Source organism: Phoxinus phoxinus, assembly GCF_949152265.1.
Source record: "Phoxinus phoxinus genome assembly, chromosome: 14".
Taxonomy (NCBI): domain Eukaryota; kingdom Metazoa; phylum Chordata; class Actinopteri; order Cypriniformes; family Leuciscidae; genus Phoxinus; species Phoxinus phoxinus.
Genome location: NC_136889.1, coordinates 15,268,950 through 15,289,495, shown reverse-complemented (window position 1 = coordinate 15,289,495; position 20,546 = coordinate 15,268,950). Strand labels below are relative to the sequence as shown.

At 38.1% G+C, this 20,546-nt stretch overlaps 1 protein-coding gene across 1 annotated transcript in view; it reads right to left on the bottom strand.

Annotated features, from left to right (window-relative positions):
* slc24a3 (solute carrier family 24 member 3) overlaps nt 1-20,546 on the bottom strand; it is a 68,439-nt gene that overhangs the window by 7,402 nt on the left and 40,491 nt on the right. Inside the window, exons 3-9 of the mRNA XM_079634476.1 lie at nt 7,625-7,701; nt 4,536-4,610; nt 4,118-4,202; nt 3,911-4,014; nt 1,212-1,286; nt 269-294; nt 105-158 (exon numbers count right to left, since the gene is read on the bottom strand). Of these exons, the coding sequence (XP_079490602.1) occupies nt 105-158; nt 269-294; nt 1,212-1,286; nt 3,911-4,014; nt 4,118-4,202; nt 4,536-4,610; nt 7,625-7,701 (496 nt within the window). The remainder of the gene's footprint in view (nt 1-104; nt 159-268; nt 295-1,211; nt 1,287-3,910; nt 4,015-4,117; nt 4,203-4,535; nt 4,611-7,624; nt 7,702-20,546) is intronic.

Sequence of the window (20,546 nt, the reverse complement as noted above, 5' to 3'; positions counted from 1 at the left end):
AAATCAGCAGTGATGTGATTTACTGATGTAAAGCAGATATGAATAGCATTGAATCCATGTAATAATGAAACATTTCCATGGCAACAGAATAAAGGAGAACTTACTTCATTAATATAATGTAAAATAGGTACAGCACTATTAGGATGAGCGATTCATACCTGAGAAGAAATAAAGTAGCATAAATGACTGAATACATAACAGAATGTGAAACAAATGTAATATGACAAATGAAGAGTGTGTTCTGGTGTAACAGCAGCGTTTATCTTACCATGTCACCTTCTCATCATAGATGAACTTGGAAAAAGAAGAAAAAAAAACAGAGCAAAAGTTAAATTAAATAGACAAATATGGCAATGCCAAATTCCTTCAAACATTTCAGAAATGTTGCATATTACCACTAGAGGGCAGGATTATCTAACTGTAATATGGGTCCTGAGGATCTAATACATAAAATAGCATTTATGTGATGCTTTATTCAATGTAGCTGAATATATGAATAAAAAACATTATAATAATACAATACAATATATTAAAAATGATATTAGCATAAGTAAACATTTTCAAAATTATAACATTTCATTAATATACAGGTATATTTTATATATAAAATTTCAAGTGTATTGGTATGCATTTATTTATTATTAATTATTAATTATTTATTTTAATTGGTTATAAATTGCATTATCAGCATCATTTTAGTATTTGCATCATTTCATATTTGACAAGAACTGTTTATTTTCAGTTTTTTTTTAAATTATTCTATATTTTCAACATTGTCTCAGACATTTGGATCCCACTGTATATGTTATAAATATACATAAATACAAACTAATCAGAAAAAAACATAGATATACAGATAAACAACCATTTACTGTAAGTAATAAAGATACATATCACCACTTCCCCCCCAAAAAGTCCATGTTTCAACTGTAACAGTAAAAACTGTTGCAAAACAGTTTGTTCTTTCAGTGAATCCAATTTTTAATAAGGTGTTCTGTGTAGTATCTCTGTTACTCTGTGTCCTGTGTACTATTAATCGGTGTTTGTTGTTCCTCTGCGCTGGGAACACATGCAGAGAGTGTGGGCAAATAAGAGTCCTGTGCTGCCGGACATGGGCCCCACGGGAGAGCCACTTGCTTCTCCTCTCCTGCTGCGTGAGGAGGCCCATAGGCTTTATGGGAGCATGAAAAGTCACTTAGAGATCTACTCACCACGATCAGAGCGGTCACTGAGATGGTGTAGTACACAGAGTCTCTCATTAACGTCCAACACGAGAGCCGTACTGCCTGCATCGATGAGAGAGAGAGAGAGAGAGAGAGAGAGAGAGAGAGAGAGAGAGAGAGAGAGAGAGAGAGAGAGAGAGAGAGAGAGAGAGAGAGAGAGAGAGAGAGAGAGAGAGAGAGAGAGAGAGAGAGAGAGAAAAGTAATGAAGAGACAGTTAACACACACACACACACACACACACACACACACACACACACACACACACACACACACACACACACACACATCCTTGAGGGGAAGGGTTCAATGGAGTGGAGCAAGTGTCAAAGCAGTACAACTCTTATATTACATTACAATGACAAGTAAATATTTTAATGATTTACTTCCAACATCCATCTTGAACAAGTGCTTTATTTGTGGTGACAGAAGTCATAAAAACCTAGAGCAAGTTATAATAACTCATACAGGATGTGCATATTACAGGACACTGATTAAACATGGGACACACACAGACGTATGATGATTTTGAAATTAACTTCCAAAAATTATTATTTGTATCTTTGATAATGATATTGCATGATACTTGTACAGCATATTAAAGAGTTTAGTTTTGAAAAGTCAATTCCACACAATAAAAATGAATGTTTTTTTTTGTCATTCATGGAATCATGCAAACCCTGGTATTAAAGGATTTTAAAAATGTGCTTGACATGCCTTTACATCTTACATAATGTCTAATCTGTGACTATTTCCAGATTTAAAAAAAAAAGTTGGATGGTCTTGGCTTACAAACTTTAGAATGCCGAATTTAAGTGCGTGAATCGGAAGTGAAGGAAATTGTTTAAGTGCGTGAATCGGAAGTGAGGAAAATGAAGGAACCATATATGGACATGACATCCTGTACCAAATCCAGCTGATTGAACCATGTGACGTAATCCATATTGAATGGGCCATGTTTTGAAGGGCGATCCTTCCATAAAAATCATTGATCTACGTCAGAGCACCGAAAGTAATGCGCCATCACTCAAGCCAGCACAGCTTAACTTACACCACAGGTGACACTCTTTGCTTTGTGTTTCCATGGCAACCAGAAGCTCCATTGTTGCAGATGTGCTTTTTCCCCTGCTTGACTTTGATGGACTCCATGCGTAAGTGTGAGTGTCATTTTGTGAATGATTTACTGACATCACTAATATAGGATGCTAATTTTGTTAGAAAACCAAGAGCACAAACACAAAGCTACAGTATTTAATGTATGCAAGTGTGTGTGTGTGTGTGTGTGTGTGTGTGTGTGTGTGTGTGTGTGTGTGTGTGTGTGTGTGTGTGTATACTGTATATACTACATGTACAGAAATGGTCACACTTTAGTTTAGGGTCCAATTCTCACTATTAACTAACTATTAACTACGACTTTTGCCTCAAACTCATAATTTCTGCTTATTAATAGTTAGTTGCTAAGTTTAGGTATTGGGTAAGGATAAAGAATATGGTCAAGCAGAATAAGCCATTAATATGTGCTTTATAAGTACTGATAAACAGCCAATATCCTAGTAATATGCAGGCTAATAAGCAACTAGTTAATAGTGTGAATTGGAGACGAAACTAAAGTGTTACCATATATACAAATTAATTGTTTAAATAGTTATTTACAAAATAAATTTGCAGTCAATTAATAGTTAATTAGTATTGATGCTTTTATATATAATGGAAAAGAGGTAAGAAGAAAAACAATTGTTTGTATGCGTATGTGTGCGGACACCATTCTGAGGTCTATCAGACTACCCAGACTACCCAGAATGCCACTATTCCACTGCCAGATGGTGACTGAAGAAAGACTGGGAGAGGAAAAAACTATTAAGCCGTTTCCCATGCCAGTGCAAAGATAGATATAACCTCATATCCTCTTTTCTTTAACATAGTAAGGGTCTCAGGAGGTTAAACCGAAGCAGTGTGAATGACTGAATGAAGTGGAAAGCAAAGCGGACAGCATGAAAAAAAAGAAGCAACTCCACAGCTAACATGACTGACCTCATCAGCTACTCTCAGTGACCCCTGAGAATAGTCTGCTCACTTCTCACTGTCAGTCTGCACTAAGCAATGGCTTTTTTTTAGGGCAGAGGTTTAGAGGGGAGATGCACAGGTCATCTCATTCATCTCTAAGTTGACCTCTCACAGATGCTGAGAATTCATAATGCTTGCTCAGTACATTTGTGTCGACTGTCTAAAGGAAAATAATGTCTTACTGGCAATGCGTAGACACTGTATTAAAAATGTTAACAGGGTTGGGGAAGCATGCTGTCATATTTAAGGTACTGTTAGCCTACATACAGTACCTTGAATATAACTATAACGTTATATAATATAGTTTTCCAATTTGGGTTCTAAAGATAAGTGTATACTAAAGAAACCTAATTATAATGAATAAAAAAAAACATAGTGATGAACGCTAGCATTTAACAAAAATATTTTGCTACAAGCTAGAAGGCGCGGGGACATTTGTGCTGAAACCAAAGTGAATCAGTGAACTGTTAGAACTAGTTCTTTTACACAAACCGCCTGGAACAATTCACTAATATGACTTGGATTTCCCAAAGCTACATTTGAGAGAAAAATAACACTATTTTTCATTTAAACTAGTTAGAAACAACTAAAACAGCTTTTGGGTAATGTGCAAAGTAATGAGCACCTGTGCAGTAAAGATCCCACACACTCCGATGATGCAGAGGATATTGAAGACAGCAGAGCCCACGATTGTGCCCACTCCCACATCTCCTTTGGTGATAAATACACCTGCACAGAGAAGACAGGGTGGCTTACAGAGGGCATGCAGAGGTCTATGTTCAAATGTGAGAGGTACTGTTTTTCAAAGTGTTCGGATAAGCCAGATGTTTACCTATGACTGAGGTGAAGAGTTCAGGAGCTGAACTTCCTGCAGCCATGAACGTGGCTCCTGCTACATCCTCACTGAGTTGGAAGCGCTACAACACGTTCACACACAGACAAAAAGAGAGGCACGAAAGATGAAAAGAGTCATCTGAACCAAACAGAATGGCAACAATACTGACTGATCGGAAATATTTTCTGCCATTGGTCAGAATATTATATATATATATATATATAAACAAAATAGCTTAAACAGAACAACATTTTTTTAAACATATATATATATATTAATAAAAAAGAAAAAAAGAAACTTAAACCGGTACAAGAGAAAATATTTTAAATAAACAATTACAGATCTCATCTTTAAAAATGCTTTAAAATATTGATCAGTTGTAGAACACTAGCTAAGACACAAATGAATGTCGTACCTCACAGATCTTCTCCAGAGAGGGCACAAAGTAGTCATCACACACCAGTGCCAGTGCGTAAAACATATACATGGCCTTTAGAGAGAGAACACAAAATGACAAAGTGAACTCACACAAAAAGAACTCACAAAGTGAGGTTCCACTTCAAGCTCAAACCTTCCTTTTGAAAGTCCAGAACCTAAATTATGGGCTGTTCCACAATCAGCTTTGATATTCAGCTACTACTTTTTTATGATTATATTATGGTGCTTTTTGTGATTTTGAAGCTTGACAGACCCCGTCTTCGTTCACTTTCATTGTACCATTGGTTCTCAACCAGGTTTCTGGGGCCCAATAAGAGGCCTCAGAAAACTTCCAAGGGCCTCAAGATTGCTCACACGATAAGGCAAAACAAGCATTGTTCTGATTAGACCTTATTAGACCTGGAAAAATCATGTCAATGAATAAAATCATGAAACTGGCCATTTTTGATGGATATAAATGAATATAAATGTTTCTAGTTATGCCAAAATGTACAATTTTGAGTACACAATGTTTTTAAAAATTCAAAAGTCATGAGGGCTTTGATTTATTGTTGTGGACAACGGGGGCCTTGGAGTCTAAATGGTTGAGAACCACTGCACTATAAAGGAAAGAGCAGTCAGGATATTATATCCAAAACATCACATTTAGTGTGTCTACATAAGAAAGAAAGTCATATGCATTTGGAAAGACAGGTGAGAAAGTCATAATAGTCTAGAAATAGTGCAGAAATATCACTTTAAATCAGATTGCTACATCTGATGAAGCCTCTGTAAGTTCACATTATATAAGAAGGTAAAAAAAGAGAAAGACTAGAAGCCACTGCAGGGAGCGCATGAAATTTGTGCAAAGCAAAATTCTTGCGTGCAGGCACATTTGAGTACACAAGTGTCAACGCCATTAAACTCTGTTATTCTCAGAGCAATCTGCCCTCCAGTGGGACGGCCGTCTACTGGGACTATTCAGACCTTTTCTTAGAAAGTGTCCTGATGACAGAAAGGCACTGATGGAAGCTTGTGCCCTTTACGGAGTGAGGGGGTTCAAAGTGTATTTGTCTCATACTCAATAGGGATGAACATGATGTTTTTCCCCCTACATTCTAACATGTTTTGCATAAAAAAAGCTGTGTGTGGGGATTAGTTGCTCCAACATCTGCTGTGGTCAGATGGGTGTGAATCGCAGATGTCATGGTCCCTCTACATGTAAAACACATATGCATGCGTACGTTTGCATTAACCTACAAACATACTAAAAACATGAACATTCCTATAGCTGTAGAGCATGGCGCCAGTAATGCCAAGGTCATGGATTCGTCTCCCAGAGAAAGCAAAAACTTATAGAAATGTATACCTTATAAGTTAAATACATCTCTTTGGGATAAAAGCATTTGCCAAATGCGTACATTTAAACAATAACTAAAATCACTGCTAATGCTAGTGATTATTACATAAACAAAACTAACTACCGGTAACTAAATAATTAGAATTATATAATTTGTGTATGTTAAATAAGCATGGGTTCATGCAGAACTAACATTCTCATACAAACACATGGATGCAAGCACACAATGTCCTGTCAAAGCAAGCTCCCCCATTCACCCCTGGGACCTGTTTGCCAACTGTTTCCCGCCAAGACTTTGCCAATCAGTGCATCTAATTCAGCCGCCACGCTGCCATGCTCGCACTTTGTGCCCATTATGTAATCTCTGCCCCCTCTACTCTCATTCCCTCCCCTTCCATTTATTCTTGACCTTCTGACAAGGCAGAGCTGGGCTACTGAAGCCCCTAAAGATAAATAAAACATGTAAACAGCTGGAGGGAGTCTTAGAGGGTTTTCGCTGCGGCTTTTACCATGCACTCAGTCTCTGCTTACATGGGCAACTATCTAAACAATGCACAACAATGGCAGTGTCAAACCAACCCTGCAAGGGATTTCAGCGGGAACACACAGTACTGCATCAGTACCTGCTTGCTTCACTTAAATGCTGCTCAGACATGGCCTACGGGGGCAGAAAGGCCTGATGCATGATGTCCCTGTGATGGCTTACGATTATGGTGGTGGAACAACTCGATTTATTTAATTAAAACCAACTGCAGTGGATTCATTCCTTTAATATTTCACATTCCAGGTTCAATATAAGTTAATGTCACTTGTTGCATGATGTCAGTTACCACAAAACAATTTTCATTTATTTCTCAGTTTCTTAAAAACAACAAAAACTAAAGCTATTTTAATTTCTAAGAGACAGGATAATTGCTTCAGGAATATGAAAAAATATGTATATGTGTTAATTTGGCCGTAGAGTAGGGCTGGTCGTTTTTCAATGAAACACACTTCAATGAAAAACTATTCTATTGAGTCATGACTCAAAACAGCCACCCAGCTTACAATGCGTACAACTTTTAGTGCTATTCCAATTGGCTCCTTTTTATACCTCCAGAGAACACTCAAAACAATCCATAAAAGAACAGACACTATAGGAAATACTGTTGGCAGAGGGAACTCTATTGTGTATTATTGTAAACAAATGATTGTGTCATCAGGCATAGACTGCCAGACAATAAAACCCATTCCACTCTTTATATGCACTCTATATCACTGTAGTAAACAGTATTTCATGTAAGAACTAAAGCATGCCAACTGAAATAAAACTCTTGAAATGTGTACAGGCTTCATCAAGTTCTAGATCATATATCTGAAAATGACAACTGATTTGATTTGAGTTGATTTGATTTGTTGCACTGGTTAATAAAGCTCTCACAACAACAATTTATGTTGTACAAACCCTTCTCTGCTTGAACACCTCTATTCGAGTGAGGTAATATAACCTGAAAATTCACATGATCAATTCACTCACGTGTACCAATGAGCAAGTCACTTGTAAAAATCCTTTGCAGTCATTGTAACAAATAATAGAGGTAAGGTCAGAGATTGCTTTGAGCCCCTGACTCTTGAATGGAACACACAGTCTTGTGACTTCAAGTGTTCATATTTTTTTTATAGATTTCAGCCATTCAAACTATTGTATCAAATGCTGTAAATAAAAAGTAGATGGTAGAGATACTTACAAACAGAACATGCAAGGCTACGGCCCCCTCCATTCGCTCCTGGTTGGTGAAAAGATCATCAGGGAACTCGTGTATACCTGCCAAAAACACGTAAACACACATTGAGCTACATGAATAGTCCAAGTATAAATCATAGAGCAACGCACATGTGTCTCAGAGAGTCTTCCCTGTCATTATACAGTACATCATGCAATTAAGAATATGGATCGCTCCTGAGAAAAAATAGTCAATTCTTTCAATCACATACTAATTACAGCATAAGTAGAATGTGCTGTCATATAGCCTACTTTTGTCTCTCTTAAAGGGATATATCACAAAAATGTGGGATAGATGTGCCACAACTCTTGTGCCACAAAAACTCTTAAATGTGGAACACAAAATGAGATATTTCACAGAAATGTCTGAGCTTACCTCTTCAATCCAATGAAAGTGATTGGGACCAAAGCTGTCAAGCTCCAAAAAGGACAAAAAAAGCACCAAGCAACTATATTTTGAGTATTCTGAAGCCATATATGATTTGCAAGCAACAGACTGAAAATCAAGCTTGACAGCCGTGGTCATTATTCGCTTTCATTGTATGGAAAAGAGCACCTTGGAACTTGCATCCAATGAAAAATGACAGGTTTCAAAACATATGAGGGTGAGTAAATGATGACATAGTGTACAATTTTTGGTGATTTATCCCTTTAAGAGTAAAAAAAAGAAATTATCGGCAGAACCCACATAGAAACATTTTTACTCTGATCACTCAGAACAACAAAACAAAATGACTTTATCAGACGTCATTCCCTGAGCTTCAGAGAGAATTGACAACTATATGACTGGCATTGGTGTGATTTTCAGGAACTTGTCTTGCGGTTCTGACGGCATTACTGCTGCTCCCAGTCCATCGCTGCTCTGTTAACAAGCTATTCACTGACACAGCGTGTCACCCGGCCAGTTCCATTGATAAGCCTGCAGCCTGCCGACAGAATCGGGTCAGTGAGAGTGGCCACTTATTTGCCTGGATTCAGTTTTACATGCTCTAAGATGGTGGAAGTGTCAAAGTCAGTCTTGAGCTCTCTATAAAGTGTTGCAATTGTGCTCGTTCCTACACAGCCCGTTGCCATGACGTCAGCATCCAAGATACTACAGCCCTGATTGAAAAGCGTTGAAACCCCAGAGACCGGCTTTGTTCCATTCGGGGAAAAGCCTGATCTCTTTGTACAAATTTGAAACCTGATTTATTTCAGTACTGACAGACAAATATCTCAGAATATGTGTAACGTTGGAATGTCTGTCACTTATCATGACTGACTGAAAGACAGAGAGTATATCGAGAAACTAAAATAAATTGCTTGTCTGATCCTCCCACACAGATCCTCTAAAACTGTTAGAAAGAAAGTCTTCTATTTTCTGTAAAAACACGTTTTATGTTTTTTAAGTAATTTTATTTTTTTATTTCCATGTATGGGTATGGGTACATTTGGCCCTGAGGACTTTTAGAAAATAAATGATTGTCTGAAAATGGTCTGAAAACAAATTTCACATATTCATATTTCACATGTACCGGTAATATTTGAATGAAGTGTCAAAATTATAGATTGGAAATCAGAATATTGTTCACAAGTGATATTGACCTTGCATTTTTCTTTATTTTCATCACACAACACATCTCATATTTCGGTGTTCCGAACTTTTTGTTGCTAAAATTGTTGGTCATAATAGAAATGAACCCACAACTGAGGGACAGTTATAATGTAAGATATAATATTGATTGTAAGTCTGAGGGACAGTTATAATGTAAGATATAATATGATTGAAAGTCTAGGCCTGGGGCAAAAATATATACGCAAAAGGCATTTAAAAAGTAGCAGTAAAGAAAGCAGGTAAAAAGTTTCCTTCATATTCAAATATATTTATTTTATAAATATATTTTGGGATTTGCGCATTGCACAGATGTAATGTTACTCTCTTGTGCCGCCACTTTGTGAGCAAAGTTTACAAACCACAAGCCAGTTCTCAGTTTTGTATAAAGATCAACAATAACTGTATTAGTATAACACGGCAGTCATTACAGTAATATCTGCAAGGGTGTTTGTGCGTGTCCATGGCTGCGCATTGTACAGTGACATTCCCTCCCAGATCACCGGGGAGGTTGAATGCGTCAGCAGGCTTCACACTGCCCCCAGTGCCCTAAACACAACAGAGGTGAACTTAAACAACCCAAAAGAACTCGCAAAACAATGCTTTACCGCCAACTAGCATAACAAGCGCCTGTCACCTGGTTCTTATGTTATAGTAATGACAACAAATCCTTCATAATTACACTCACAATCCTTGAAACCGTCCCTAAAGTGTGTGAAAAGAGTGACCCTCACTCTATGAACTCTGAGTCTCATGTCAGTCTTCTATTGCTCATTTCACCCACAAAAACAGTGCTTCACTTGAGACAAAAGGCTTCTTGATGACAAACAGATGAATAAAAAGCTGGACCCAGAGTCAGCTGCCTATTTTTATCACAGGAACAACAGATCTGCTCTAGTGCTCATAGTTCACATGGGTTTCATAGTTGGTGTGGCCTTCATTAGAGAGAACACAGCCTCTCGGTTCTGGTCCCATCGCAGAGCGTTCCCTGGCACAAGATATCCTGATGAATCTAATTTCAATTACAGCGCCAATGAATAAAGCAGCAATAAACAATAGCCAGTTAGTGCGAGTGGATCAATTAAAGAACACACAACAACAGCAATAGAAAGATGAACTTGGCTATGTTGAAAGGGTCAGCAGAAAGGTCCCTTCTGTAATTACGGAGGAGCCAAACAAACAGAAATGAATTCAAAATCTCTTATTGTACACTGGCAACAGTTAAAACAAATGGACAAGGCATTGGTTCCTCTCCCAGAGCGACTGCAAGCAAGAATTAGACAAGAACATTCCAAGCTAGTGAGAAAAGACTAAAATCGCCCGGAAACGAAGGATAGAGAAGGACAGGGATGATTCTCACCAGGATTAGGACCTTGCACAACCTCCTCCTCCAGAGAACCAGGAGACTAATGGCCAGCAGGAAGGACATGAAGACTGTCCACATACATTAACCACGGTCAGCACCGACCCCCTGCTCCTCCTCTGAGAACTGGCCAACTTCACATGAGGACATGAGATAGTCGTACACATCCAAGTTCCCTTCAGTGCATTTTGTGAGCTTTGAGCTGTTTACACAAGTCTTCTTCAAAGGCTATTAATCTGAAGATGTAATGCTTCAGCTTCAAAGCTAAGTTAAAATGCTGCCTTAGCAGAGTATACAACGGTAGGAAGACAAGGTACAAGGTAACATTATCTAAGACATCCCCTAAGATATCTTCAGGGTGAATGGAAAGAATAGAAGGAATGGAAATGGTGATGCAATAGAAGTTGAAAGTCATAAATTAATTGGTAAAGGTCAGTTTTGAATGAATATCATATATAGTTTTGGGCCGAGTAAGATTTTTAAAGAAATGTAATAATCAAAAGTGACAGTAAATACATTTATAATGTAACAAAATATTTCTATTTCAAATAAATGCTGTTTTAACTTTCTGCTCAAAGAATCCTGAAAAAAATGCATCACGATATCCACAAAAATATTAAGCAGTCAAACTGTTTTCTACATTGTTCAACAAATGTTTCTTTAGCACCAAATCATCATCATATGATAATTATTTCTGAAAGATCATGTGCCACTGAAGACTGGAGTAATGATGATGAAAATTCAGCTTTGCTATCATAGAAACAAATAGTATTTTAAAATATATTAAAATAAAAGGCATTTATTTCAATTCAAATAATATTTCACAATAATTATGTATTTGTTTAACAAATAATTGCAGCCTTTAGCATAAGACACTTCTTTCAAAATCATTACAAAAATCTTGCAGACTGCAAACTTTTGAGTGGTATGCATACATGCATACATAGTATAACTAAAGCATTAGATCATCATTAGACATGACTTTTTGTGGCCTGGAAGCCAGATTGAAATCAGTTCCCTTAGGAGACAAAACACTGCCTGTTTAGTTATAGAGTGACTGGACAGTGAGGCAGCTGCCAGAGGTTTCGGACACAGACAGTCGTGGAGTAGCTGTCAGTCAGACATAACAGCTTAACTGAGAGTCAGACCTCTGTAATTCCAATCAACAGGAAGGCAGCATCTGTTGTCAATTAAATCTAATTGATGAAATTAAAGTGCTTCCGTTGTCAAGACAAACAGTAACTAGAGAATGTCTCCCTCCTGAATGGGCCGAAGTTTTGGGAGTTGAATATGTTGTTATTCGGTGGCTTGTACACTTATATATAATGTACAGATGCAATTATACAGTAAATGCCGGTAAACTGATGTTCAAAGAGACGAAATCTACCTGAATAAAAAACACATATGCACATTCATTCATCATTATTAGGAACTTGTCCAGGTTCACTGAGGTGAAACGAGTATTGTCGAGAAAATAGAAAATACACACAAAATACAGTTTAAAATACTTCGGACTAAAAAATAACATAGGACTGAGGAGACATATTGTTTTGCTCCTCATTATTTATGTTTGATGATTACTACAGAAACCCTTCTGGGGATTTCATATGCTGTCTCTGGCATTATAATGCGCGTGTGGTTTAAAACAAATTTCCTAAGGGAGCTCTAAAGATATCGCACTTTCCATCATCAAAGTCAAACAACTGATTCACTTAGCGACTGAGCTAGACTTTGATAACAAGTAGAGCATATGACATATAAAGCACTTGAGGCTTCTTACACAATGAGAACCTGCACTGAGGACCAACTTCCATTAAAGATAAAATCTTTACTAAATAAAATAAAATAAAATTTTCAATGAGAGGCTCTTTTAAAAAGTATAACAACCTCCTTCTTTAGTTTCCCCTGTATATTTTTTCTTATCTGTCATGAGCTTCATAATTTAAATTATACTGGTTTGCAGTCTGAGGCATCACTTTTCAAAGTAGCACTCAATTTCCTAAAAATCCACTCCTGATTTTTTTTTTAAACATCCCATGTCCATATTTGACCCTGGAGTTGAATCATGACATGCTGTTTGTTGACCCTATGGAGTGCAAGCATTTGCTGGGATTGTTTTGAGATCACTTCAATATGAAATGCAGCACAATGACTGTTGCTGGTGACGTAACTTTGGGGCAGATGCTGAGTCGTTGACAGATTCCATGAAAAAGTTCTGCCTCTTAAGTGATTTTCCCCTATAAAGCTGCTTTAATTGTCATGCAGAGCCTTAAATCCTGTTTTCCCATAGATGACATCAGTTGCCTTCCACCCATTTTATAATGTAAATTCCGTAATTTGCACTTAAACATGGCTGGAAACGCATAGCCTAATCCCAGTGCATGTCCTCAAACAGCATTGTCCAGTTTGGACAGACCTATGGATAAAGCATTATTCGTTGATGTGGAACTTTGAAACTAAATTACATAATTCAGGGATATTTATGATGACACCAGTAAAAAAATAAAATAAAAAAAATAAATATGCATATATCATTTTGCAATATTTTGTAAATGTCACCAAAAAACGATTGCGAAATGACGGCCTTTCCATTAACTGATGTTATGCGACTAAAGTCATTCCAAAAATCATGCCAACGGATGTTGAAACAACTCTGTCTCGTCATCTGCCGCACCTTTTTTTAAGAATTATCAACTTTTACGTACGCCAGGTTACCTGTAAATGCGAAAAAAAGGTTTCCATTGCAGTTTTGCAAAACATTTATTTTTCAAATTGCCTGAAAAAGCACCTCATGCGAGCATAAAAACTTTTTTTGCAAGTTTTTGCGAAATTGGCATGTTTCCATTGGCCGTATTTTCAATGCGCAATTTAAATTTGTGCAATTTGAAGGGTAATGGAAATGCGGCTAATGAAATCAGGGTCATTATACCGTATCATTGGCTTACAGGGTTCGTTTGACTTTCCAGCTAAATCCTTCTGTGATTGAGAAGGGGTGAAGTGTTGATTGTAAACATGGGTAGGTGCCCAAGTGCTTCAGATACGGTGTTTGAGAGGGGACACTCAGGACTTTAAATTAATGACATGAATTAGGGACCGTTTACACGACACCATTAAAAAAAAAAGAAGTTTAAACCGTTTTGGGGGCCTGAAACCGGGTTTCAAACTACAAGTTTGTGAAAACAACGCCGTTATCGTCTCTATGTAAACTACACAGAGATGTGTAAACTACAAAGAGAATTTGTGAAAACGGTGACACCATGCAAATGCATATTTTGTGTTTAGTCTATAGGGGCGTAGTATTTCTTTACAAAGTGTAATTACCAACTACTGGCATGGCATGCACAGCGTTTTTAGACGGTTTCGTGGATCTGTGTGAACGGGGATCATTTTGACGATGGTGTTGTCTGTACGCAAAAAAAATGCAAAGGAACATTTTTTCCTGTTTTTAGTACACTGTTGTCCTGTAAACGTACCCTTAGAAGCCAACAACAGACTTCTCAGCAGTCAGCCTTAAACACAGCTGAGATACTGAGACCAATTAGTCCTGGATTCAATTAAAGCTATTCAACAAGCCCTTCATTACAGCACTAACATCAGCGTCCAATTGTTTCAGCTGTGCTCTCTTCCCTCGTACACCAATCACAGCTACATTGTGTTGCTAATGGATCCTTATATGATAAAACATTCATAGTCACCTAAGAGTTCTTAATAACAGGAATTTCCTAGTAAACATGAAATGTTTCAACACACAAGTAAACTAGCTGATTTTTCTAACCAGGTCAAAATATAAATAAGACACAATGTTCTGTACTTGCTTATGTAAAAAGGTTGAGAGTAGAGAACATAAGTGAAAAAAGATTTTAAGGCATGCAATGGTCAAATTATGCTGTTTTTGAGCAAAAACATCTCTCTTACAAGCACACACACATATAGCCAAAGAAACAGGGGCCAGGATAAGCATATTTGATGATAGACGTTGAGTCCTTCTAAAATCCCTGACTTTTAAATCTATGCAGGATCAAGCAGGATTGACCTGCACTGTAACTGGGGTCCAGACTCACAGGGGGGGAAATGGTGCCCATCCGTGCTTCTTACATAAGCACACAAATATTATATAATTCAGACTTGTATAAATGATTCATTCTAATCCTATACATCATTAAATAGATCTCATGAGATAAGGCTTTTTAAGAACAAAGCACAAATGTACACTACAAGACACTGTGTAGTGAGCAGATGTCTGTTACAAGTAGAAAAGGAAATGATAGTGTATAACTTTAGCACTGTTTTTTTTATTTTCTGAATGGTCAAGATACCTGAAATGTTCTGTTTTTAAATAAAATAAAACATAAATTAAAAATAAATGTGTGTATCAAATTGATAATTGACTGATTATACTTCTCCATTAGAGATATCCATTACGGTTTCTACTATTGCATTCCTGATACAAATTCTTATGTATGATATTACCAGTACAGCCACTGGTATCCATCATTGATTTATTTATTTATTGCATAAACAAAAACAAACTAAGTAGGTAATTTTATGACACCCATCTTCTCATATAAATGTGATGCAAAAACTAAACAGTTATTATGTGAAGTCACCCAGAGTGAAGTGGTCTGGAGTGGTCAAAGGGAAAATGACAATGACCCGAGCCCACCAACCTCTACCACTAATCTCTCTATAGATGTCAATGTCTCTGGAGAGGGGCACATATTATCCATGAATGATGCATGAAGGTTGGAATGCATTAGTATAGTCACTAAGGATAATGTGACACTTTTATAAGTATTAGTATGTGAGAGGCATTAAAACTTTCCCGCTAAATCCATCCCTTTTTGTACATCCATTCTGCTGATTCTATGTTTGTATGTGCAGGGTGTTTGGGGACAGCATGTGTCCATCAGCTAAGCTCCTCAAATCCTAGTTCTAATCTGTTGCATGATGATATGTGCAGGAAGCCTGGAAAATAATATTCAATGTATTTTCTCCATTGTTAAAATATGGCTACCCTTATGCCATGGAGTTCACAATTTGCAAAAAAAGCTTTACAAATTACCGTGTGGTTTAGGAGATGAGAGAGAAGGATTCAAAGAAGACTCTTAAACCTTTTCCAAGAGATGTGTATTTGCTGAAGCAGAGACAAATTTCCATCAAGCTTTCAAGAAATATGAATCAGTTTGCTGTCTTCAATATGCCAGTTAGAGTGCTTGACACTTCTTCTTTAAAACCAGTATTTAGTTATTTATTATTTTATTTTATTTCATTCTATATTTTTTGCCACTTTATACAAAAAGGTATATATATACATATATATACTAGAAATTAAAATATTTGTGTATGACCAGTGGCAACTGGGGGGGGGGGGGGGGGGGGGGGTGTTTGTCAGTCATTCACCTTTAAGTACAAAACTATGGAGAAACTGACAATAGTGCATGACGTCAAGCAGAAAATATGTGGTGATCGTGTGTGTCTCAGCAATTTCCATCAACACAGCAAGCTGAAGAAAATGACAAGTGTATAAGATGAGAGCTCTCAAACCGACCACCATTTGAACGCCACATGGCATGAATGAGAGAGAGAGAGAGAGAGAGAGAGAGAGAGAGAGAGAGAGAGAGAGAGAGAGAGAGAACTCTATTCCAGCTGGCCAGAGATACAGTATCTGGATGGGGCCCAATCTAATTGCACTGAGATTGGAGCAGATCGTGCTATGTTGTGGTTGACCTGAACGTATGAAAGGTGTCTGAGAGAAGATCTTATCTTAAAACAATTGCAATTAATATTTAACATAAAACTCACCATATCTCGAGTTTTGAAGGCATTCTCATTGCATTATACAAGGCTACACTAGGTAGTGAACTCTTGCACTCTAAAGGTGTTTTTGTTTGTTTTTTTGCACAGTGAGTTTTTGAACATTAACAATTTTGAACATTTTTAGCTCACACATTTTTAAAACAACAATTACGATATTATCATAGACGATACATATAAAACTTCCCAAGTGTAGAGCCCTCTTTAAAAATCAAGTAAAGTCAAGTCACCTTTAGTTATATAGCGCTTTTTACAATACAGATTGTATCAAAGCAGCTTCACAGCTTCTAGCACACCCATGTGTCTAAAGGAATAAAACACACTCCCTCTGTCACATGCTGTCACATCTAACACGACTTCTCTGGGAGCATGCTGTTCTCCACGGAGATGCCATATTTCAGGAAACATACCTATAATGTGGAAATCATAAATCATACAGTGGAGGGATCAGGTCAGGATCCAAGAAGGAATGTATGAGAGAGAAACAAGAAGAGAAAGTAAAAGAGGGATTGAAGGAGGACAGGAGGGAAAGACAGGACTGTTGTGTTTAAGACCCAAGTAGGCCAGTGGGACTGAAGAAAGGGCACATGGTAATCCTGGCATTTAATCAGGACGCCATAGAACGTGACCAGAAAAACCAAATCACACTCACACTCGACAAGGAAAAACAAAGATGGTTTATAATCATAAGCCTCATTATACAATCTGTTTGATCCAGACTGCAAATCAGATCAGGACGAAGTGCTTTTGTTTAGACAACTGTATTATCCTGAGAGCTGGAGTAGCAAACGTGGCCTAGCGAATAGCAAACAGGACTGAGTGTTTTAAAGTGAGGCTACCAACTAGCATCACAAAATTGCTAATACTTATTAATGTTATTGCTGTTGTTTTCCGACCAAAATTATAACACTTCCTGAAGGATGATTTTATTAAGGATCTGTTTTTTTAATTTTACTTACAGGGATATTACTAGGGGATGCCAGATCTATCTGTCCCATATTAGTTAGGACTTACATCAGAAATAATATATAGTAATGATAATATGATAATATTAGTAATAGTGGACAAATATCGACCAGTATTGGATATTTAACCGTTCATATTTATTTAAGATGACCTTTGCTTTCATGTAATACTCAATAAAAGTACTTTTGAAGTTCAATAAAAAATCTTTAAAAAAATTATTCATTGTTAAATGCAATATTTAATAAATCCCAAAATATACATACATTTTGTATAGTATATGTATATGAAATTTTTCATAATGCATCACTAGATATCACTAATAGGATGAGAAATTATATTGAGAACACTATAAAAACTATAAAAGGATGACCAAATAAAACAATAATTAAAATAATATTTTAATATTTTTTTTTAATAGCCTGTTATATTTTGCAATATAGTGTATAGACACCAGTCCCAGGTACATGACAAAAATATAAACTCAATTAAAAAGGTTAAATTAATTGTAATACTGTGATAAAAGAGAAAACAAACTGATTTAAATACGAATAACTGAACTAAAGTTGAAAACGAGATATGCCTTTAATTTGTTTTTAATTTGAGATATGCCTTTAACATGTGCTAAGTATTTCAGAGTGAAGCGTGGCACAGTATTCTTTCGTACGCGAGCAGACCATTTTATCAGTGTTTTTAGTGTCTCAGAGAGGCTTGGTTCGTGATAAAAGCTGCTCCAGACAAGCTGCTGTGAATTTGTATCACTTATTTATTATCTGCATTTTAAAAAAGCAACACATGCCAAACATTGTAGGTTCAGGGCCTAAAATGAACACTTGCCAAATGCGAGTAAAAATCTGCGTTAGTGAGTGTATGAAACGGTGTCAGTCACCAGTTGGCCTGTAACAATTTTTTGAATTCTAACAATGCAATGTTGTGACAACCTGAACGTGAACAAACGTGAAATGCTCTTAAGCTCAACTGACTCAAGCAGCTCAAAGGGAGCTCTCTGCAGACCAGGAGGGGATGAGGTGTGGCCTGGGAGGAAACCTGGCCTGACCTCTCAGACACCGAACGACCAGGTCGTGTTTTCCTAGTGACTTACATGCAACTGCAACGTGATGTGACCCAATGGAGGCCACATACACCTAAAGAGAGAGGGGGACAGTCTCCACTCCAACCCTTCTTGTAGGACCCTTCTTACCCCTGAACATATTCAGACAGTTCAGCACTGACTGTGCGTGCTCGTTGGTGAGATGCATTGGTGAGATTACTGACCGGGTCCAACTCCATATCAAGAAAAGGGATGCTCTGCACAGGGGAGAGCTTGCTCGTCTCCCAGTTGACCCGAAGCCCTAGATGGCAGAGGTGCTCCCTTGTGTTCGCACAACAGACCTTGAGAGTGATCTAGAATGAGCCAGTCATTGAGATAGTTGAGAATGTGAATGCCCACTTCCTTTAATAGGGCAAGGGCAGTCTCTGCAACCTTGGTAAAGATGTGGGTAGACAGGGACAGCCCAAAGGGGAGGACCTTGAGTCACATGCTGCCGAAGAGGCCACCTTGCAAGATGGGGATAAACCTTGCATAAACCTTGGCAGCCCCACCATCGAGGGTAGTGAAAGGTGCCTTGCACAACTTCTGAACCGCCTCAAACCATGATCTAACCAGACAAGATGCGACTATGGGACACAATTAAAAATCACAGCCAACAGAAGAGCACTCTCTCGGCAAGCTCCCAGCACTCGCAACGAAATGGATAAGTACATAATCAAATTCATGAATATTACACCATTTAAAAATGATTAAAAATACATACTGAGTTACTGAAACAATTGTTGTCATAGAATACAATTGTCTGTTAACAATGAGTTGACAAGTTAAACGTTCTTGTTCATTTTTATTTATTTAAAAGATCTGAGGTGCGTTGTTTTCAGTACGGCTATAAAAACACGCAAAATTATATTCAAACTCACACAGACGCTTTTTACATTACATAAAGCACATAAACAGTACCTGAGATTATCATACTTTCTGTTGTTATTCCAGCCAAGACATCGCAGAGATGGCAACCGTTTCTAAAATAAAATCATCACGTGTCGCCGTCGTGGCTGGACACGGTGTCATGCACTCATGGCAAGAAAGGCCCCGGGGTGGAACATGGATGTGAACCACGCACTGCACCCAGGAACCAATCATCCAACTGCGAGTGCTCAGGACAAGGTGGAGGGTTCCACTCGATTCCGATGCCCGCGGAGGCCCAGGCAAGCATGGCCGTCAACTCTGCGTCCGACTCAGCCTGAGTGACCATGCCAGAACAGTAGCCCACTCTCCGATGCAGCTATCGACATCTGATCCTAACACGGAGCGCCAAATGACACGCTGGGTCCCTGTGCGAAGGACCTGCACCATAACTTGGCAGCTCGACGGCAGACGACACTGCAGAGGAGTGGGAGGTCTGTGGGGACTGGCCCAGCAGAAGTGCTCCCACTGTAACCATCAGGTCTCCCAAAGTGTTAACCATGTCCGTGGCTCTGCATTGTACAGAGGCAGTGTGCTGGGCAACAACATATGGAACTCCAGTTGCAACCGCAGTGACTCTGTGGCGAGCAGGGTATGACCCATACACAAACACTGCCTCAGCTCTCGCCCCAGACATGTGAGACAGAGCCATGGCCGTTAGATGAAGATAGGAAACGACCACATCCAGAAACAAATGGACAGAAAGGCATCTTTAAAAAGACACTTGCCGACCGTGCTTGCTCTTTTAGGGAAGCACCCAGGGGAATTTCGCTGCACTTAACTGTGCACTGATAAGTCAAAAACCGCTGAATGCACCCTCTCCAACTATGTAGAACGATCTTCTGTAGCACATCTTTCGTTGCTTGGTGACTGGAAGAGTAATCACTGAGCAACCACTCGGCTCTGAAGCAAAAATCTGAATGAGTGGATTTTTCTAAAACACAGAGGTGATTGGGGCTCCCAAGTGAGACTCCATTTGTCAATCGACATAACGTTGTAGTGACTGATAGATGGGGAACTGAAACTTACAGCTACAATACAGCTGAAATAATCAGAAACAAGTATAAATCTGCAGAAGAAAGTTTGTCAGGTAAAACTCCACACACAAGAATATACCCATCGAACATAAACAACTGCAC